This window comes from Python bivittatus, unplaced genomic scaffold (assembly GCF_059951505.1).
Source record: "Python bivittatus isolate LINGU-HERP-01145 unplaced genomic scaffold, Pbiv_v1 ctg000800_np1212, whole genome shotgun sequence".
In the NCBI taxonomy this organism is placed as follows: domain Eukaryota; kingdom Metazoa; phylum Chordata; class Lepidosauria; order Squamata; family Pythonidae; genus Python; species Python bivittatus.
In genome coordinates this window covers 1,034,754-1,057,431 of record NW_028277105.1, presented here as the reverse complement: position 1 = coordinate 1,057,431, position 22,678 = coordinate 1,034,754, and the positions used below count along the sequence as shown (strand labels likewise).

The 22,678-nt window shown below is 45.5% G+C and overlaps 2 protein-coding genes across 5 annotated transcripts; one reads left to right on the top strand and one right to left on the bottom strand.

The window, feature by feature from the left end:
- Positions 1-251: 251 nt before the first annotated feature.
- Positions 252-7,562, bottom strand: LOC103059992 (uncharacterized). 3 transcript variants are annotated; one of them, XM_007434257.4, is made up of 6 exons: positions 7,427-7,562; positions 7,072-7,200; positions 6,760-6,864; positions 6,405-6,533; positions 3,905-4,006; positions 253-3,362 (listed from the first exon to the last, which is right to left on the bottom strand). In XM_007434257.4, exons 2-6 carry the CDS (start codon positions 7,076-7,078, stop codon positions 1,390-1,392), a joined length of 2,316 nt encoding a protein of 771 aa, XP_007434319.2. In that variant the 5' UTR covers positions 7,079-7,200; positions 7,427-7,562; the 3' UTR covers positions 253-1,389. The 3 variants fall into 3 exon arrangements, with proteins under 3 accessions (XP_087984779.1, XP_007434319.2, XP_025026297.1); XM_025170529.2 differs by having other exon boundaries at positions 7,084-7,200; XM_088128653.1 differs by lacking the exon at positions 7,072-7,200 and having other exon boundaries at positions 252-3,362; positions 7,427-7,535.
- Positions 7,563-12,081: 4,519 nt separating this feature from the next.
- On the top strand, positions 12,082-20,726 carry LOC148214084 (uncharacterized). Of its 2 annotated transcripts, none has more exons than XM_088128657.1 (3): positions 12,082-12,187; positions 15,705-15,810; positions 16,528-20,725. In XM_088128657.1, the coding sequence occupies exons 2-3, from the start codon at positions 15,705-15,707 to the stop codon at positions 18,504-18,506; spliced, it is 2,085 nt and encodes a 694-aa protein (XP_087984783.1). In that variant the 5' UTR covers positions 12,082-12,187; the 3' UTR covers positions 18,507-20,725. The 2 variants fall into 2 exon arrangements, with proteins under 2 accessions (XP_087984783.1, XP_087984784.1); XM_088128658.1 differs by having other exon boundaries at positions 12,104-12,187; positions 16,525-20,726.
- Positions 20,727-22,678: the final 1,952 nt, after the last annotated feature.

The window sequence follows — 22,678 nt, the reverse complement described above, 5'->3', positions numbered from 1 at the left end:
ATTTAGAATTGTGCCAAATGCAACTGGCCCCAACACAATTTCCCAGTAGGGTGGGGAATTCTGGGAGTTGAAGTCTTAGAAGTTCTTAAAGTTCCTGAGATTGAGAAACACTGTTCTAAGAACTGGAAGAAAAAAAGCTATCCTGGAATCTAAAAGCAATTCTTAATATTTCCAAAAGAGCTCACTGCTCCCCTCACAAATTGCAACCATTCCTTAAAAAAATACATTGTTTGCTGATGTTTGGGGTGATAAACCTGGAACATATCTGAAGGTCATCAAGTGGGGGAAAACTATCCTTGAACACTTTCAAGCCATACAATCCAGAAACATGTTCTTTTAGTAGTGTTAAATATTTTCAAGTTTATTCATCAACAATACTTATGGCTCCCGATAACAAGAGCCTTGGTGCAGCCTACAATGAGAAACAATAATAGCAACTATCTACTCATTTTAGAATAAGATCGTCGTCGTAACAACAAAAGTTCTAGCAACCCATAAAACATGAGAGCTGAAACTATGACATGGGTGGCATTGATGTCTCTCTGAATATGGGATTAAAGGTTAAGATTGGACTGAGATGTCTGTATGTCTCCTTCATGGCAAAACTCCTGATACAGATCACCAAGGAAAGGAAAAACCTACTGAATATCTCAATCCTTTGTCCATTCCCGCCCTTTCCCCAACGTAGGTTGGGTCCTCTTCAACCAAAGGATCTTAAATTCAATCTGAATGGGATCCCTCCATCCCCAACATTCTTTTTGCCCCGTTCCTTCCTCCATCAACCTGGATCGATGGACTGAGCCACCCAAATCAAATATGATCATTTGTGAATTTTGTCTAACACCCATTCCCATGGGGATACCTGACCTTGCAGCAGCCCTGGTGTTTTCTTTCTGAAATGCTTTAATTAAGGAAGGAAAGCCAAAACAAAGGTAACTGAGGAAGGTATTAAGATCCTGTCCAAAATTCAGAATGAAGGATAAGCCCCGTGGTGGATCCAGACATTACACAGATAAAGCATTCACACAGTACTCCTTCATGCTGTTGGAGAATAGTTTGTTCCTCCGTACATGAATGCCCTGCAAGTACAAAACATGTATGTCAGGGATTTCTTTTCCCTGCTGTGGTAATTCTCTACATGAGGGAGATTGTGTTTCTTCGCATATCCATGGACCAACACTCTTAAGATGGGAATGATACCTCACTGGCTGCCCATACAGTCTAGGAAGGGTTTCATCACACAACAGAAGATGCAGATGGCAGCGTTTAGGCATTTCCTATGAAATCTAGGCATTCCCTATGATGTCTACTGAGAATCAGTCTCCATTTTTTTCCCACCTCATCAAAGAATAAGCCTGTCTAGACCCCAGTATGACCCTGACCCTAACCCTAACCCAAACATGTATACGGTTTCTCCCCTGCAGGGTTTCTCTTGTGGACCACAAGGACGGTTTTCTCACAGGACATGCGTTTATATGGTTTTTCTTTTGTATGGATTCCTGCGTTTCTCGGCAGGGTTAAGGGAAACCTGGAACTTTCCCCACGACTGGAGAACTGATTCCCTTGCTTTCCTTTGTGGGTCTTCTCATGCCTTAGAAGGTTTGATTTCTGGATGAAGCTTTTCCCACATTCTGCACAGATGTGGGGTCTCTCGCCCGTGTGGGTCCTTTCGTGTTTGATAAGGCTGGATTTGCTGGTGAACCCTTTTGCGCAGATGGAGCATTGGTATGGCTTTTCACCGGTGTGGGTCCTCTTGTGTACGACGAGAGTTGATTTATTGCTGAAGTTCTTCCCACACTCACCACAGTTGTAAGGCTTTTCTCCTGTGTGGGTCTTCTGGTGTTTTAAGAGGTTCCACCAGTGGCTGAAGAATTTTCCACAGTCAGCACACTTGTGTGGCTTTTCACCCGTGTGGGTCCTCTCATGCACAATAAAATTGGACTTCTGACTGAAGCTTTTTCCACACACTGAACATTTATATGGTTTTCTTGTTAGATGGGCTCTCTCATGTATGATAAGCTTGTATTTCAGGCTGTATCCTCTTCCACAGTGGGAACAACTGTGTAGGTTTTGTCCATTATGGGGCGTCTTGGGTGCAAGAAGCTTTAATTTTGGAATGATGTATTTTCCACAGGGAGAGAACCAGTATGGCTTCCTTCCCACTTGAGGTCTTTTGTGTCTGAGGAGAGCTGATCTATAACTAAAGTGTTTCCCACAGCTGGAGCAGGAATACAGCTTCTCCCCTTGATGTAACTTTTCATGTCTACTAAAACTCGATTTATCAACAAAGCCTTTCCCACCAGAGGAACAACGATATGGTTTCTCTCTTGTGTGGCTTCTTCTGTGGATCACAAGGCTTAAGCTGTGATGGAATTGCTTCCCACATTTTGAACACTCATAGGGTTCCTCTTCCTTATGAGTCATCTCATGGACGAGAAGGTGTGACCTTTGAAGGAAACGTTTCCCACAGTCTGTGCATTGATAGGGCTTTTCACCAGTATGGATTCTCTCGTGTATCAGGAAGTTTGACCGTTGAATGAAACCTTTTCCACAGTGCACACATTTATAAGGCCTTTCGCCCGCTTCCATCTTTTCATGCCTGAGGAGCGCTGATTTGTGACGGAAACTTTTCCCACATTCGGAACACTTATATGGCTTCTCTCCTGTATGGGTCCTCTCATGTCTGGTCAAGATAGACCTCTGGCTAAAACTTCTACCACATTCTGTGCATTTATACGGCTTCTCTCCTGTGTGAGTTTTCTCATGTCGAACAAGGCTGGATCTCTGAGTGAAGTTTTTCCCACAGTCTGAGCACTGATATATTTTCTCCCCCATGTGGCTTCTTTCATGGATGAGAAGGCTTAAGCTGTGATTGAATCTTTTCCCACATCTTGAACACTCATGAGATGCCTCCTGCTTATGTGTCATCTCATGGACAAGGAGATGCCACCTTTGGACAAAGCTTTTCCCACAATCTGAGCACAGGTATGGTTTCTCACCAGTGTGGATTCTCTCGTGGATGAGAAAGTTTGATTTCTGAATAAAGCCCTTCCCACAGTGTGAACATTCATAGGGCCTCTCCCCAGCCTCCATCTTTTCATGCCTGAGAAGCGCTGATTTGTGGCGGAAGTTTTTCCCACACTGAGAACATTTATATGGCTTCTCTCCTGTATGGGTTCTCTCATGTCTGGTCAAGATCGATCTCTGGCTGAAGCTTCTCCCACACTCCAAACACTGATACGGCTTCTCTCCTGTATGTGTCTTCTCATGTCGGACAAGGCTGGACCTCTGCGTGAAGCTTTTCCCACAATCAGCACATTTATTCTCCTTCCCTCCCACGTAGCTCCGTGTCAGCTCTTCTTCTGTGGGATAAATAGAAAATCACAATGTGAGAATAAGCAAAGGATCACATGCATTTTACCCTCTGTAGTGTGAGGAAAAGAAAATTATGGTTATATTCTTTTAAAGCCTACAGTCAGGGCTTTCAGCACAGAGTAGAAAACTGCGTGTGTCCTTCTCAAGGGTGAAGTGTGCCCATGTATAGAATGAGATGGGATTCTACTAATGCAGAAGTTGAAGAATCAGGCTGCTCTTTTAGTTCTTCTCTGAGGGTGAAATGCCTAATACCACCTACATGTAGTCTTCGCATTTGAAAAAGCACAAATAATGTACTTGGGTGATGCTCCTTCAATCTTGACCTCAGCTTGCATTAACAGTAAGACAGGCAGGGATAAAAGCAATTTTTATTCCAAGTACTGGAAATTCAGTGAAAACTGTTGAGCTGCTTCTCTGTATAATTTTTGTCACTGAAATCTTGGAAGCTGACATTTCTTCTCCCTTCCTTCTGATGACATAATGATGCATCGTTTCAAGATCTAGCCATCCAGTGAAACAGAAATCTTACCTGAATGGGCAGATGGGAAGCCTCCATTTCCTTCAGAACCCTGGTAACACAGCACCCACCGATCTTCATCTTCTTCCTTCTTTATTATCACAGCAGGAAACTCTGCTCAAAGAAATGACACAATCATATTTTACAGCGATCAGGCATTTGCTAACATCAAAAGTGCTTCTCCCTACATTGCCCCATTGTAACCCTTACAACAACATTCTTTCCTGACCTCTTGTTATGGACAGGTAGTCCTTGACCTACGTCCATTCATTCAGCGACCATTGGAAGTTATGACAGCACTGAACGAATGGTGGTTATGACCAGTCTTCAGAGTTCTGCCTGTCCCAGCATCTCTCTGGTCATGTGATCGTGATCTGGGTGTTTGGCAACCAGTTCTCACTTATGACCGGTTGCAGTGCCCCACAATCACATGATCACCATTTGCAACCTTCCCTGCCAGTTTCGCCAGAAAGTAAATGGGGAAGGTGGTAGGGAAGGTCGCAGGTTGTTGGGGTAAGTCTCCCCCACCTGCCTACCCCAGACCCTCTGCACTCATGCCACACTGGCCACTTGCACCCCCATGCACCCTCCCTGACCCATGCCACTTGCGCACCTTTGCACCCTCCCCGACCCACACCTCTCACGCACCCCCTCGCACCCTCCTCGGGCCATGCCTCTCACACACCCTCCCTGACCCTCCCCCACACCCTCTCTTACTGCCACCCCCACCCGACAGCAGCCACTAACCTGCCTGCCAGCCCAGGACTTGCAACTTCCTGCTGGCTTCCCCACTGACTTTGATAGTGGGAAGCTGGCAGGAAGTTGCCTCACCTAACAACTGTGGGATTCGGTGAACAATGGCAAACGGGACTGCAGGGATTGCTGTTGCTAAGTGATGCAGTTGCACTTTATGACTGCATCGCTTAGCAACTGAAATTCCGGTCCCAATTGCTGTCATAAGTTGAGGACTACCTGTAGAATGTTAAGAAAGATTACCTTGACAGAGATAGGCCAAATCTATTACCAAAGCAATAAGGGAGAAAACATGGCTTAAGTCCAAAACAAGAAGGCATGCACAAAAGACTCAGACAGACACTTCCATAATTCACATGAGTATTGGGGGGTGGGGGGAAGTAAAGCAGAGTCAGACTTGCAAGATTGTATTACTATGGTCATTATTAATAAAGACAGTTTTAGCCTTCATGTGGAGTTGATTTCTTGATCTGGTCTAAATAGTGGGGCTGATCTGTTAGGACTAGAATTTCCTGTGGTTGTCTCCTAGGAGTTACAGCCCCAGCAAAAGCAGGTTGTTGAAGGTTTTATTATAACAATCCAGTAGATAAACTCAGTATTACTATTGCCATATTGTAGATGGGGGGAACTAAGGCAGCAATAAATATCTTCTAAGGTCACAGGTGAGTTTAAGGAAAGATGAGCTCCAAACTGTAGTTTTGCCTCGTTAGCCACCACTGCCATACTAAGCTTCACAAGAAAAAGAAGTCTAGGATGATATCTTGATCTCCATTTGTTTCCAGGACATCACCTTTTCTCAACATCTAATTATTTCTCTTGAGTTGGATTATCCCAGCCTGCATTCAAGGCATCTAGACCAGTCTCTCTCAACCTTGGCCAAGTTGCCAAGGTTGAGAAGCACTGATCTCATCACAAAATACTTTGGCAGGGAGACTAACTGAAGGAAAATCCAGAGCAAACTGATCCCCAATCTGTTATTGTCTACCTCTGCTTCAAGAACTCAGATAAAAAGGAGTTTTGGGCCAGGCTGGGCATGCCTCGTCAGCAGTGGAAGAAGACAGTGAAAGTCAGCCGGGGGGCAGCAAGGGCGGCGGAGCACAGGGCAACCAAAAGGGCAGAGATGGGGGGAGGAAATAGGCAGGTGGAGGGTGCTGAAGCACCCCTGCGGTCATAAGTGCAGGCGGGCTGCTAAGTGCCCGAATTTTGATCATGGGAGCACTGCAATGGCCATAACTTTGGGGGCCATTTGTTCAGTACCATCATAACTTCAAACAGTTGCTGAACAAATGGTTGTTAACCGAGGAGTACCTATCTTCCTTCCATACAGGACCAAATGCTTCCTTTCCATTTTCTTTTCTATGCTACTGTGTGTTTTGCAACAAATTGCTTTGTACGTATCACAGGGAAATTACCTTCCTCATACACTGATTCGTTTATAGGGTTCCTCAGAACTGGGAGAAAATATTCTGATCATTCAGCTGCAATTCCCCCACGGAATTTTGCAGGGGTTGAAGATTCTGATTTTCAAGAGCAGTTCCAGACAGACTTTAAGGCAGTGTTTCTCAACCTTGGGAACTTTAGGAAGTGTGGACTGAAGAATTCTGGGAGTTGAAGTCCCCACATCTTAAAGTTCCCAAGGTTGGGGAACACTGCTTTAAGAGTAAAGCTAAAGTCCCAGCTTGCCTCTTTGCTCACTTATACAAAAGAGACAGTTGCCTTTGCAATGAGTCAAAAGGGAGAATCAGACTTTGCTTCTTACCCAAAGCGGCATCAACTGTAGTTTCGTTTTCTTGGAGAGATGAGACCAACACTTTCCTTTCTTGTTCATTTTTTACTGACAGCCACTGCTCCTCTTCTTGTTCCACTTTTATTATTACATCGGGAAACTCTGGGCAAAAAAACAAATATGGTTCAAAAGTGTTTTATTCTTGGGGAGGGGGCAAAAGGGAGTTCTTGATCATTCTGAGTGGCAGTTTTCGGTTTTTTTCCAAGGAAAAAAGCATGTATTAAATCTTTACAAAGTGTATTAAGTGTTACAATTTAATAAATATTTAATACAAATAATTTGCAAGGAAAAATGTTTTTGAAGGGGACGTTTTCCTTAGATCTCTCACCCAAGCCGCTCTCCAACGGAATCTCCTTTTCGTTCGCAGCTGGACGTTCTGAGATCCGCGCCGCTTTTCCTCTCTTGAGCTGTGAGGTCATGGCACGCTCGGGACCTGAGGCCAATGGGGAAAAAGGGGAATCAATCCAGATTTGTTCAAAACAGCTTCCAGAGGGAAAACCAGGCTGATCTTCCCAGCGGAAAAGCCAATTTTCACGCCAGACAATTCGGTTAACACCGCTTAGCCCCAGGTTGGCGTGCTGGGTAAACCCAACCACACTGGCCCAAAAAATAAATCAGCGCGTGGGTGAGATTCGCCCACCCGCCATAAGACCTGCGGAGACTGTGAAGCGCTTCAGGCTGAAGCCATGCTTGGGGGAGGCGTTTCTCAACCGCAGCCACTTTAAGATGGGTGGACTTCAACTCCCAGAATTCCCCAGCCAGCATGCATCTGGGAAAAGAACGATGGATTAGGGGAGCCCGCCCTTGGCGGACGCACGGCTCCTTTTTCCCACGCGTGCCTTAATTCAGCCTCGCTGCAAAGGGGGACCCCCCCTTCTGCGGGCGGGGGGGTTAATCCCTCTTTTTTGCAACCTTTTTTGCTCCTTTCCTCCTTCCTCCCACACATCCCCCCCCCTTTTCCCCTCCCGAGCCCAGCCCGTGCTCGCCTAACTCACCCGCCCCTTGCAACCTGGGCATGGCCAGCTCTGCGCACCCCGGGACCCCGCAAGCTCGCGCAAGGCAGAGGCGGAACCTTGGGCGTGGGGTGGGGGCTGGACAGGAAGGGGCTCGATTCCCCCCCTTTTTTTTGCACTTCCCCACCTCTCGCCTCTTTCCCAGCCTGCCTGGTCCTCTCTAGGAGTGACCGCTCGCTCCGTTTAACTCCTTCGGCGTTGGCGACCGCGGGGGACGGGGCGAAGAGGCGGGGGCGGGAAGGGGACAGCGAGGGAAAGGGGGCGACGCTCCGCGAGGGTGGATGAGATAGAAACTCCTGGGGGGTCACTTCGGTGAAAATCACCGCGGTCCATTTATTCCACCTGCACTCCCCCCACCCCAAAATATAGGTGCCTTGGCCCAATCTTGTTTCAATGGTTCATCTAGCACAGTGTTCCTCAACCTAGGCAACTTGAAGATGGGTGGACTTCAACTCCCAGAATTCCCCAGCCAGCCATGCTGGCTGGGGAATTCTGGGAGTTGAAGTCCACTCATCTTCAAGTTGTCAAGTTTGAGGAACACTGATCTAGTGCAGTGCCTCTCAAACTTGGCCACTTTTAAGATGGGTGGACTTCAACTCCCAGAATTCCCCAGAATTAAAAGTGGCCAAGTTTGAGAGGCGCTGCACTAGATCAGTGTCCCTCAACCTTGACAACTTGAAGATGGGTGGACTTCAACTCCCAGAATTCCCCAGCCACCCCATTCCTCTAACAATAAAGTTAAAAAAGACCAAGGTATAATGACATAATACAGTAAAGCAGTTGCAAAGCATCTTACATCTACCATACACGCGCACACGTGTATGCGTTTTCATTTATTTCTTTGCCTTCGTTCCAACGCAGAGGATTCCAACCACCTCTTTCAACGCTTACCCGGTTTTAATCAATGATATCTAAGGATTGTTGATATTGTTAACAGCGGGCTGCGCAACGCGGAACCAGGTCTTTTAAAAGACCTTGCAGCTGCGTTTGCCAAGAATGCAACCTTGAGTCCATTTTGCATGCTTAGCCTACTGCACACTGTCTGCCCGTTCATTCGTTTCTATTTATTTAATTTTTTTGCAACCGTAAGACTCTTGGCAGGTTTCAGCGTCAATAATAAGAGACCTGGCTGTTTCTCCAGGTGTTTGAGCCACCAGATTAGGCAAGCTCGGTTGTTGATGTGCTTTTGTAATTGAAATATATTATCTACCTAGGTCAGTGTTTCTCATCCTTGGCAACTCTGTGTGGACTGTGTGAGCCATGGCTGGCTGGGGAATTCTGGGAGCTGAAGTCCACACATCTTAGAGTTACCAAGGTTGAGAAACACTGACATAGGGCATCATGGGCTATTGTTTGTAACTGTTTTTTTAATCTTTGTTCGTCACTGAGTCTTTGCTGTAAGATGGGCAGCCACACAAATTATTTAAATAAATAAAATGCCCATCGTACAAATACAATTACATAACAAGAAACAATGCACAGTTTAGCTGGTTTATGGTTCAAAATACATTGCACCAACCCAGAAAACTGGTGAATTCAGCAATCACGTTGGGTGAACCTAGCCTATGAGAGTCTTTTTATGAAAGTCATGTTGCATAAATTCTGCAGCTGTTCTCCCATCCCACCCCTTGTAGTTCAAATACAGGTAGTCCTCGGCTTATGACCATTTGTTTAACGACCATTTGAAGTTACGACAGCACTGAAAAAAGTGACTTACAACCAGTCTTTGCAGTTATGTCCATCGCAATGTCCCCACAGTCACATGATCAAAATTTGGGTGCTTGGCAATCAGCATGTATTTATGACAGTTGCAGTGTCCCAGGGTCACATGATCACCATTTGTGACCTCCCCAGGGGGTTTCCAAGAGGCAAAGTGAATGGGGGAAGCTGGATTCGCTTAAAGGCCGCATGATTTGCTTAACAACTGTGGAAAACAAGGTTGTAAAATCAGGCGAGACTCACTTCATGACCTCATTGATTAGCAATGGACGTTTCGGTCCCAGTTGTGGTCGTAAGTCAAGGACTATCTGTAGCAGCATGGGAAGGATGTTTTTGATCAAGAAAATCCCACCCAGTTCAAACTCCTTTGCCCGTTTCTTCTGCCGAGAGCAAATTTGGAGCCTGAGGACCATACTCTCTCTGACAAATGGCCATTCAGCTTCTTTAAAGACCTTCAATGAAGGGAAGGAGCCATTCCATCAGGCTGCAGCAGAGGAAGTAAAGAGACACCAAGATGTTCTAATTCAGCTTTCCTTGGCTGACCTCCAACGCCATTAGGTGGGAAAGCTCTAGGGCAGTGTTTCTCAACCTTGGCAACTTTAAGATGTGTGGACTTCAACTCCCAGAGTTCTCCAGCCAGGTTGAGAAACACTGCTTAGGGAGTGAAGATGGGCAGCCACAAACTCACCCAAGGAAGATGAGTGACTGCAATAGGCCTTCTTGTAGGAAAGACAGTAGGATCCTGATCAAAGCAACACAAATGAAAGAATCCTCACATACAGTTCCAGTCTAGGATGAGCAAATTGCATCCCACAAGAGAGTAGAAAAGGAAGATTACACCAGGCTGCAGACATTCAGACAACCACTAGAGGGCAGCAGAAAGATAAGAAAAGTCTACCTCCTTTCTGACATCTAGTGGCCGTCTGAATGTTTGCAGTCTGGATCCAGTGGTTCATTTAAGAGGCAAAATTAAAGTGGACAGAAAAGATAGACAAATGTGAGCCCACCGGAGGATGAAAGTGGGTTGAGAGCATACTTAAAAAATCCAGACTATCCGGCATAAGTGTAGATGTCAGGACAACTTAATGGTATCTGAGGGAAATCCACAGGGAACTCTGTGTTTTAACAAGAATTTGAACAGGTTGGATTGCTTGGATTCAAAATGAATCTAAATAATTTTAAGCTTAAATAATGACAGCCAGTTTGGTCTAAGGGTTAAGGTACTGGACTACGCACAGGGAAACTGAGTCTAGTCCTGGTTCAGCATGGGGGCCAAGTGGGGGACTTTGAGTTGGTCTCTCTCTTTCAGCTCTAGGAAGAAGGCGGCCAAGGCAAACCACTTCTGAAAAACGTTGCCACGAAAACTGCAGGAACTTGTCCGATGTAGTCACCAGGAGTCAAGGCTGACTCAAAAGCACACACCCTTAAAAATATAAATAATTTATTTTGCCCAAGAGAAAGCCTTGTCTTGACTCCCTGATTTAAATCCAGCTGACCAAGGGTACTTCTTCAGATCTTCAGCAAGGGGAGAATCTGGCCCTTAAAACGTGTCAATGTATACATAGAGTAGCTGACCTTCAGGCAGCACATCTCCGAAGGTCACCACGATGAAGCAACCAGGGAAAAAATGGTCCACCTGTTCTGCTGAGAGGGTTCCCAGGGATACCTGGATGAGAAGCTGGATGTTGGAGTAAAGCAGCTTCCACAACTGGTGGGCCTCCCGGGTCAGAATGGAAAAAGCTGGACTTTGATGGACTAGATTGGACATTTCCATCCTTTTAGGGTGGTGGGAACCCTTGGAACGTTGAGAAGAGGCTGTGGGCGCTTTCTCAAAATGGCTGCCCAGACAGTCACCCAGCAAGAGTTTATCTGTTGTTGCAGGTTGCTCACTATTATAGCAGCTTAGCGTTGCTGTTTTCTGTATGCTGCATTTCCAAATAAAACACTTAAAAAAAGACTGTTTTTAAGCTGTCCGGGCAAATTGTATTGCCTCTGCTACTTGAATGTTCTGGACTACTCAGTGCAGAGGGCTTTTAAATTCATTGTTAGGTAATTTTAATTTTTTTAATTCATGGTTAAGTAAAAAATTAAAATTACTTAACCATGAATTTAAAAAATAAAAATTAATTCATTGTTAAGTCATTTTAATGGTTCTTTCAACTGATGTCGTTAGTCGCCTTCAACTCCCCAAGAAAAGGCAGAGTTTAAACCAGTGTTGTCCAAACCTGGCCACTTTAAGATGAGTGGACTTCAACTCCCAGAATTCCCCAGCCAGCATGGCTGGCTGGGGAATTCTGGGAGTTGAAGTCCACTCATCTTAAAGTGGCCAGGTTTGGACAACACTGGTTTAAACAGTTTAACAAACACTCCCCACTAGGGCCCAAACGACTGAACTGCAATCTTTTCCAGACAGAGCAGATCAAACAATCCAGGATTCCGAGTTTAGCAAGCATTTAAAGATCTAATTACCTGGGCTACATTTGCAAGCCCCAGGATGAAAACTGCAGGTAGAGTTTGATTCAGATCGAGGAAAAAAAAAAATCTTACTCCCCGTTACTGATTTCCCCCGCCTCCGTTTTTGTTACGATAATCTGGACACCATCATCCTTCGTGCATTGGATAATCTGTTTTTTTTTTTAAAAAAAAACTTGGCAAAGGCCCCGAAGCAGTGATCCGTCATAAAAACGGCCAGAAAGCCACGCGTGAACGAAGCATCCCTCGCCCATTCATTTTTTCCCCCCGAATGCAAGCACACCACCGAGGGGGGGGGAAGAGGAGAGGAGGCACGTGATCAAAACAACAAAGGCAACTGTGGGCAAAGGAAGGGCGCGCGAGCTTCGGCGGCGGCGCGCGAGCATGCCTGGCCCGAGAAGTGGCGCGCGCCGCCGTATCATAATAAGAGCCCGGCTCCCCTCCCCTCCCCTTCCCTTTCTTCTCCCCGCGCTGTTTATTCGCCCAGCCCGGCCCGTCTCCGCCGTCGAATCGCCGGGCGGAGCGCTGCGAAGGCGAGCAACCGCGAGCGAGGTACGGACTTTCTTTTTGGCCAAAAGTCACTTGTGCGCGCCCCTGGGAGGAGGTCCGCGCTGCTCCAGAACGCCTCGGGCGAAGCAGGTCCTCCGCCTCTCCGCCTGCCCCAGCACCTATTGCCCAGTGCACGAAGCCCCTCCTGCGCCTTCCCGGGGCGGGGGGGGGGGGAGCCACTTCCCCTCCTCCCTGGCAGTTTTTACAACTGCAAAGGAACAAGCTGTTCAGATGCCGATCTGCAAAAAGTCGCTCGCGTTCCTCGAGGCCGGTTGCAAATCGTGGTTGGCGTTTTCCTGCTTCCCGGGGTTCGGTCTCTTTTTTTTGCTCGTTTGCATTCGGCTGCCCACGTGGATGTGGGCCAGAGGAAACAAAGCCCCCCTGAATCTCCACCCCAGCGGTGCGCTTTTGCTGCGCTGTTCACCTCCCTTTCCTTCCTCCCTCTGCAATGCTTTTGGACCGTCGGCAATGTAATCTCCAGGCAGGTGACTTGGTTCCTAAGGATGAGTGGACTTCATATCCCATCAGCGCCCCCTTCTCTTGCATTCCTTCCCCGCCCCCTGTGCGCTGGATGGTTTGCGTTCGGAAGTGCAAATTCGCTTTGATCACTTCGATAGCGAGGCCGGTCGCTTCAATCCCCTTGCTCTGGAATTGGCAACCTCTCGTCAAATCAAAGAGTGTTTGCATTTCTGGAAGAAGCTGGTTTAGAAATCACCCAGACGGTTGCCACTTCAATCGATTAAAACGATAGCTGCTTGATTTGCTGTTGAATGCACTTTCTTGTAGAAATTTCCCTTTTTTCCCCCTAAAACGTGGGCCAGATTTTCCCCTGCAAAGAAAATACTCTTGCCTGACATCAAAACAGTGGGAGACCAGTGGTGATGGACACTGATCAGAAGTTTATAACTAAATTCAGATTATCAAGGATGCAGCACTAGGGATGTTGCTATTTGTATTGTTGGAGACCCTTTACTGAATTATTAGCTAGGATAAACTTCCTTGGGGGAGGAATCTGTAAGAGGCAGAGAACCCCACAAATCAGTCTCCAAACTTAATTTGCATCTATGGAGAGGCAACTTTCTACTAAGAGTAGGTGGAACCAGGATTTAAACTACATCGAGGTGGGGTCATGAAACTCTGGAGTGGGGTAAGATGTAAAAAAAAATGTAAAAAAGAAGGCTTTGTTTTATTTACTTATTTATGGGAGGAAGTTGTCACTGGAGTGACTGCATGAGGTCTTTCAACAGAGGTATAAGCTATCCAATGCAGTTGGAGACTCTTGGTGAAAGCTAGTGGGTTTGCAGAGCCCCTGTTCCTGATTGAGGAAAAAAAAATATCTTTTTCTGGGAAGCAAAGCAGCCACCCAGTAGGAGGAGGGACAGGGTGGACTAGTGCTCCTTCCTACGAGAAATATTGGGGTATCTTCAATTGTTCGATCTGTACAGACATTTTGGAAGAGGAAGGGACAATTCTGGATGAGTGAGAGATGAAGAAGAACAAGGCACGTTCACTTGAGATTCACAAGGCAATCCCAACAATATTTTAATGTTGAAGTGACAAGGCAGGGTTGAATCCCACGTTGCAGAATTCCTCAAGGGGAGTCCTGTCTGCCGAGGCATTAACATTCAGTTGGTGTGACAGGCATGACAAACGGAGGGATGGCAGGATGAGATGAAGCTGGAAATGAGAATAAAAAACAGAGCAGAATGACAGCCCTGAATCCGTTTGACCTGCAAGAGGATCGTCAGGAGATTGGTAAAATATAGATTTATCAGGAGAGGCCAAAGTTGAAGCAAACTGGCCAACAGAGTTGGGCTGATCATAAAGTAGATCAGAAACAAAGTCTGCAGCAAGGGATTTCTAACAAGAACTCAACATCTCTTTCCAGTCCTAGGGATCAATTCTGGAACAATCAATATATCTCCTCCCATTTGTATTTTCCTGAAGAGCTTCAGCAGAATGCCTAAGGCCGTTCCAGTACATCCTTGTGAAAATTCTCTGAAGTTGGCTAGTTCTTAAATGAAAGAACAGGCTTTCTTATGTTTTCCATTGTCCCCCGGTTATATCTTGGTTTTGGAAGACTACAGTACAAGGGAATGTGATCAGTCAAAGTGTGTTGCTGGGCCAAAACTTTAGGCAAATGGTCAGGTACCTGCCTCTATACGTTGGATTTTTCTTTTGGTAAACTTCTGAGCAGGTGAAATGTTATTAAACATTCCATAGCTATTTCGGGAACTGACCCAATTGCACATAGAGTTTAAATGAATGAAGATGAAATGCTTGCGACATAGCTACAGGGATTTCAGCCCTTAATGAAATGTAAGGTTTCCTTCTCTTATCTTTGTTTATTTTGGTAGTTTGCTATCTCTAATACTATCCTAAATACCATTGTATTGCTCACTCATGCTCTAAATGTGGATCTTTGCTCACCCAAGTTAACAACATCCACATACAGAAAGGAGCATCACTGGGTCTGGGGAAGCCCAAGAATCTTAGGGATGGGGAGAATGGAGCGATATGTTTCTCTATGGTCTGTATTTAATCGATTAAAAGATTGAGCTCATTCTCTATTCATATTATATGGGTTTTTCTTTTTTTCTTTTAAGTTTATTTTAATAACTCTTGTATATACTTTTTCACTGCATTATCACTGCGGTATTGTTATTTCTGCTTGCGACACTTCACCAAAATAATTTTTAAAAAGGTGTTCAAGAATGGTTGTTAAAACTGATAGATATGGCAGAAAATGACAAATTGACTTATTAAAAGAAAACTGAAACAACTACTGCCTTAAAGAATGGAAACCATTGATGGACTATTTGCAAAATGCAGGTGGGGTGAAGCTTACATGGTGATTTGAAGATTAGATTATAAATGTAATGGGATATATTTAGACAAAGAAGTATTCCTATTTAATGTATTAAAAACTAACACTTATGATAGCATTATTTCTAAGACCAGAGATAGATTGGAAGTTATCTGTTTTTCATATTTTTTCTTCTTTACTTTACTTCACTTTGTCTTCTCCTTTTCTTTATATTTTGTATTTCAAATTTTCTTTTTCATTTCTAACTTTTAAATATGTATTTTTAAAATCTCCATAAAATAGTATAAAAAGAAAAGGTGTGCAGTGGCATTGCCAAAATACTCCTGTGAGGGATGAGAAGGATGGTGGTGATCTATGGTTGCTCCACTCCATGAAACTCGGGGCAACTTGCAATGTCCAAAATGCAATTTAACCCCAAACCTGGGAACAGAGCCAGGTTTTCAAAGACTTAGGAAGCAACCGTAGGGTGGGAGTCCATGGCTCTCCAAGGGGATGGTATTCCAGAATACAGGCATTCTGGAATATGGGTAGGGCTGCTTGCTCTGCGCTCCCCAAAAGATGGGCAACCCACCGCATGGTCAGCTGCTCCTGAGAAGTGATGCTTCTCTGGCCATAGCCTGAATCTAAAGGCAAGTGGATCTCAAAATGAAGCATGGGGCAAAGATTGAATGGACGGTGCCTTTTGTCTTTCAGATGCCCGTGAATTTCAAAGAAGTTGCTATGTATTTCCCAGATGATCAAGGAGCATTGTTGGATCTCGATCAAAGGAATTTCTACAAAAGCAGCATGCAGGAGAATGGTAGGTGATCCTAACTAGGCAGTGGAATACTTTAGAACAGTGTTTTTCAACCTTGGCCACTTTAAGATGTGTGGACTTCAACTCCCAGAATTCCCCAGCCAGCATGGCTGGCTGGGGAATTCTGGGAGTTGAAGTCCACACATCTTAAAGTGGCCAAGGTTGAAAAACACTGCTTTAGAACCTCGCTGGCGGATCTCTGCCTCCCAGAGGCCTCCTAGTAAAAAATAAATTAGGATTGGCTACCACCAGTCAGGCTGAGCATCCAGAAATATCCTCTAGTTGGGAAGCTTGTAGCCCTCCCACCAAAGACTTCTGCTTTCAGGCCAGCTCAGGCTTAAGAAAAATAGGAAGGTACGTTGGGTCTGCCTGCCCAAACTGGCAATAGGGAACTGAACAAAATTTATGTGAGTTCAGTATCCTTAGCTGAACAATAACCAACAGGTCAATTTCAACCAATAAACCAATTTTTTGTGGAATTAAAAAACAAGATGAAGGTTAGTATTGACGATACATATAAAAGGTGGAATGAAAAACTAGAATATCCAACCTTGGAAAATCAGTGTGTCTGTTTTAAGAAACGTAAATCATACGGTAAATGCTGTGGGGACCCATGACACATCCTGAAATATAACATTTGCAGAATGTTATAAAGGTTTTTTTCTTTTACTGCCAGCTGAGATTGTGCCTATATCTCAATACTTTGTTTTTATCTAGCAGATGATGGACAGGTACGTGAGAAGAAGGAAGATGTTCTGGGGCAAAACTCTGAGCAAAATCAGCAAATTGGGACGTCCCCAGAAGTGGTGGGTGAAGTGATTTCCCTGTGTTTTGAGGAAGGAGAGGAAACGGTGAAACATCTCAACCCCGAGAGGCAGCGGCCATTCCATTTACCAAGGAGAAGGAATAGCTCTCCGGCTTACAGCCAGGTCCCCCAGCCTCCGGGCCCGGGTGCAGCTGGGAAGTCCAGGCGCAGATCTAAGATCCCAAGGACCTGCAATGAATGCGGGAAGACTTTCGCTCAGGCCTCCAACCTCTTGGCACATAAACGCATCCACACGGGCGAGAAGCCCTACAAATGTGCTCACTGTGGGAAAAGCTTCACCGAAAGGTCAAATCGTAACCGGCATCAGAGGACCCACTCAGGCGAGAAGCCCTATAAGTGCCTCGACTGTGGGAAGAGCTTTAGCTTCAGGTCGGACCTCATCCGACATGGCATTACCCACACGGGAGAGAGGCCGTACAAATGCTCCGATTGTGGGAAGAGCTTCAGCCATGCCTCGACCCTCATTCGGCACGAGAACATCCACACGGGGGAGAAACCCTACTCCTGTGCCGATTGCGGGAAATGCTTTACCCAAAGCTCATCTCTTCTGGCGCATAAACGGCTGCACACAGGAGAGACGCCGTTCATATGCCCCGTTTGCGGAGAAAGCTTCAACTGGAAGTCCCATCTGGTGACGCACAAGCGAACCCATACTGGGGAAAGGCCGTACAAATGCGCCAAGTGTGAGAAAAGCTTCATTGAGAAGTCCAAACTGAACAGGCATCAGAGGACCCACACGGAGAAGGAACTATATGAATGCGGGGAGTGCGGAAGGATCTTTAGCATCCGATCCAACCTGGTCAGGCACGAGACCGCTCACCGAGGTGCAAAATCCTACACCTGTTTGAGCTGCGGGAAAAGTTTCAACCAGTCGTCGAAGTTGATGCGGCACGAAAGGATCCACACGGGAGAGAAGCCGTATTCCTGTTCAGACTGCGGGAAAAGTTTTAGCCAGACCTCGGAACTCCTCCGGCACGAAAGGATCCACACGGGAGAGAAGCCGTATAAGTGCTCCGTCTGTGGGAAGTGCTTCAATCGCAGGTCACACCTCAGTACCCACGAGGCGACCCACTTAGGGGACCAGCCGTGCGGAGGGCCAGAAAGCCGGACAGCCTATGATAGCAGCTCGCTCTTTATCGCTGGGGTGAGTCCCCACCAGCAGACCCATACAGAGGATCAGCCTTACCCAGGCTCAGAAAGTGAAAAAGACTACAGTCATAGCTCTATCTTCATTGCAGGTGTGAACCCCAACAGGCCCACACACATAGGGGGCAGGCTGTTTGAATGGCCCAACAATGAGACCAGCTACAGCCATTGTTCGCTCCTCATCACCGGAGTGAATCCACAGGAAGCCATCCAGGCAGACAGGCCACTGTTTCCATGTCTGGACCGGGAGACCAGCTTCAGTCGTAGCCCATTGTTTAAAAGCAGTGTGAACCCCCGTCCGGTGGTCCTTTCGGGAGGCCGACCATTTGCCTGCCTGGACGACGAGAAAAATTACAGGGACCCCTTGCTTCTCCAGAAGGAGGAGAAACTCTTTAAATGTCCCGAATGCGGAAAGAGCTTCAACTGGCAGTCTCATTTTGTCCGGCACAAAAGAATTCACACAGGAGAAAAGCCGTACTGTTGCACAGACTGTGGGAAAAGTTTCAACCGCAGGTCACACCTCGTTCGACACGGGAGGATCCATGCCGGACTGACCTTCTACTCCCAGACCGACGAAGAGTCCTCAGTTCAGGACCTCGTTTTCTTAAATCCAAGTGAATCCATGCAGGAGAGGACTTTGATTAACACACAGACTGTGGGAGCTTCCTTTATGGCTCGCACACCTGGAAGCCTCACAATCCAGCCTGCCGAAGCCACTCAGGAATAAATCTTGTGAATGTTCAGTACAGGATGAAGTATTAAAGAAACCATCTGAGGGAGAAGCTATGTATTGGGCAACCAAGTAGCAAATCAGTTCTCGCTAGGCCCAAATATGTGTGCAGGGGAACAACGGCCTTAAGTCTTGCGAATAACAGATGTGGTAAAACTGTTCCTAGCAGAAGGGGCCACATGGATGTTTGTCCATAAAAGAACCCCAAATCTCCATGCTCGTTGAAAAGTAGCATGTCAAGGAGAAATGTTCTAAGATAGCGTTCTCCCTGAGGTGCTTCTTCTCTACATTTAGGGATTTTTTTCATGGATATACATTCCCCAGCTTCCCACACTGAAATGATGTTGTCTGAGCACACCTTTGCTACTTCGTCTGTTGCTTTTATCAGCCAGCCGCCTACTCGTTCAAAAGAAGGCTGTTCAAATTTTCCATCCAAAGCCAAACCTTATGGAAGAATTCATGCCAAGAATGCTTTCTCTTTTTACACCTCTGCAAATTCTTCCAGTCAAGCTGTGATGGAGAAGCCCCACCCCTCCAGTTGTTGCTGGATTTTCACTACCATTAGCCAGTGTAGATCAAGGATGATGGGGAATGTGGTCCAGCAGGGTCTAGAGGTGTTCAGTCTCAGCTGTTAGTGAAATGGCTGGACCACTCAAGACAATAATAGGGGTGGGGAGGGGGTTGTAGAGCTGAATAGCCCTCAATATTAGAAAACTATTTAAAAAATGCCTCACCTGCCTTTTCGTTTTGAGATGCAAGGTCCGCGAATGCTAGGAACAGTGTTATCCTGCTTTCTGCGAACTAGATCTAAAAGCCATTTCCACATGTCTGTGTAGGTAGCAGTGTTCTACAGGAAATTGCATGAATCAGTAAATTTAGATGGTAACGTGTTAGAACGACAGTAACTGCCCAGCAGATATATGTGGCAGTAGGAAAATGTGGGATCTCTTCCTGCAGGAAAACCTTTTTATGCCAGACAGCATTTCTGCCCATAGAATGTATCCACTGCGTTCCTGCACGTTAAAAAAAGTTGATTTCAACATATTCCCTCAATGGAGAAAGAAGGCTAATTCCATCTCCTCTCTGCATCCCGTAGAATTGCTCCAAAGAGAATTTGGAGCAGATCAGGAGAGTGCTTCGAGGGAAAGGGAAAATGGCTGAAACTCATATTCTTTTTCTCTCAATCACCTTTGGAAGAAATTGGTTGGATTCAGCCCATATCTAATGTTCACTGGCTTTAATATCTGCAGTTAAACCGTATCCCTTCTAAGCTATATCCACAAGCTTGTTGAACTGATCTTGTAATTCTCACGTCTGCAAATGTCTTGACACCAGACGTGTTCCCGGATGGGGGTGTTCCGTTAAACCAGTGGTAGATTTTTCAGCAGTTGATGTGCGGTGTTGGGTTTTGGTAGCGGCTAGAGATGGTTCAGAACAAGAATTCTGGAGAGGATAAACATGTGACTCGTTAATGGGTGAGCGTGGAAAATGGAAAGCGAGAACTTTGTTTCCTAGAGGGAGATGAGAGAACGTTGGGACTGGATTTGGAGGCGGAAGAGCTAAACATTCTGGAACAGCCTCCACAGTCAATAGTTTGCAATGGGTACTCTTCTTGAGTTAAAATAAAGATCGAGCATTTGGTAAGTGAATTCTCCCCGGCCCCAGCTCTTTTTTTCTGTCCCCATATTATGGCTCTTCAAGGATATCAGTTGTATTTGTTTCTTTCATACCACCCCATCTTTTAGTATTTAACTTTCCTCCCTAACCCCCTCTCAGATTTAACTCAAAAGATGTCATCTCCCAAGATGCCAAGAGCAGTTCAGGCGCACCCAACATTGTGTCATTTTTGTGGGCCGGTCTGTAATAGAAGACATTAATTTTTAATTATGTGGGTTTTTTTCTCCCTTCCTTGTTGACAATTTTATTAAACTTCTTTTAGACCGATTCCACTAAGAATTGGATCTGTGTATTATTCCTATAATCCTAAACTGTGCTGGCTGTGGGTGATGGGAGTTGTACTCCTGCAAAATCAAATTGGGGAATCTCTTGGAGTTTGCACTGTACTTTGCATAGGTTGGCTAGGTTTGTATATCAAACTAAACCATAGTTTGTTGAACCGTGGTGCACATTATCTGCCTAGTTTGTTGAACCTTGTTGAACTGCAGTTTCTTGAACCATGGTGCACATTAACTCCATAACTGCACATTAAACTACAAACCATGGCTTACCAATCAGTGGATGAATTCATAGCACATGCTAAGCCACAACTAAACCATATTATATCCTAGCACGATCTTAGAAATCTTTACAACAGCACCAGAAGAAGGTCAGTAATTGATTGATGGATAGATTACTCAATCCATAAACAATTTCCCTTCTGATTCTTTCTCAAAATTCACTTATTCCACGTTGGCTTCGTACAAGTCTTGAACCCTTCAAGTCATTTCAGTCATCATTGTTTTGTGACTCTAATTTTTACAGTTGTAGCCTCCATGAGACACCTCTGAAACTTCAAATGAGGCCTTAGTTCAATTCTAAAACTTGCGTGTTTTATACTGAGAGTGCTCTGTAAAATGTCTTTTCCTTCAGTGTTTTCCTCCCAGCAGCATGAGGAAGCATCACTACCCTCTTAGCTACACACCACCATTGAATCTAAGACTACTAGCCTCATCGTTGAGAAGAAATCTGGTCCCGGATTTTCCTTATGCAAAATCCACACCCTAACCACTGCATTTCACTAACCTTGAAATTTGGGTGATAAAAAAAATGTAAGAAGAGCTACTGCCACTCCGTTATTTCAGTTTTCAGGTTTACAACATGTTCTGAGTTCAGTTTTTTTTTTTTTTTTTTAAAAAGAAAGCATTCAATGAACACTCACAATTAACAGTGACCTGGTTGCCTTGTGACCAGTGGCAATTAACAGTGACAGGTTGCCTTGACTTATATTGCCTTTATGTGGTTCCTTAGCAGCAACTAAGAAAATTACTCATTAATGAGTAATATTCTTAGTTGCTGCTAAGGAACCAAATAAAGCAATATAAGTCAAGGCAACCTGTAAATGGGTCTTCTGACACTCTGGACGAGGATAGATTTGCACAACACAACGAACCACCGAGTGCAATCACTCTGTGTTAGTATTTTAACCTGATAGGCGAAAATTCCTTTTGGTAGATGGGCAGCTATAAACAAATGTTTAATACGTTGAAAAAAATAATAAATTGCATCTAGGCAAAGTACAAAAGCCTGTTTGGGGTAGTGGTGAAGGCACCAGGCTAGAAACCAGGAGACCCTGAGTTCTAGTCTTGCCTTGGTCACAAAGCCAGCTGGGTGACCTTGGGCCAGCCCCTCTCTCTCAGCCCTAGGAAGGAGGCCAGGGCAAATCACTTCCGAAAATCTTGCCAAGAAAACCGCAGGGACCAGTTCCAGGCAGTCGCCAGGAGTCAAGACTGACTTGAAGGCACCAAAAATAAATAAATAAATAAATAAATAAAGTAGAAGTGCTATTGTTCCTCCACAACATCAGTCTTGCGAGGTGGGCTTAGCAGAGAGAGACTGGCCCAGAGTCTCCCAGGGAACAGGAGGAGTGATTCTTAATGAAATCTTTTAACTAATTTCATGCCCAGCTGTTCGATGCTAACATGAACACTTACTCCCAGTTATCCCCATTCCCGTGCATATCAATTGAGATCTTTAAAATAAATGAGCAAAAGAAACCCACTCTCAGACACACATTTGCACGCTCTTATTTATTTTGGATGTACTGTATGCTTGAAGGGCAAAGTAGTACACCTAACACTTCTTCCTCCTATTTTTCCTGCAATCAAACTTGGAGGGAGGGATCCAGAGTCCCCAGAAAGCTTCCGTGGCTGAAGGGGGACCACAACCTGGGTCTCCCCACTCCTAGTCCAGCATCTTCACCATCACCCCACATTGGCTCTGGGGCTGAGAGGGAGGGACTAACTCTAACACCCCCTGCCAGCCCCACAGCTTCTGGGGAAGCTGGGCCTCCCCACTCACAGTCCGGCAGCTGAATCACTAGACCACACTGCCTGCCATGAACTACCTCCTCTATGCATCTAGTGAACCCAGAAAACTGGATTGCCTAACCCAGAGTTCCTCAACCTTGGGTGACTTGAAGATGTATGGACTTCAACTCCCAGAATTCCCCA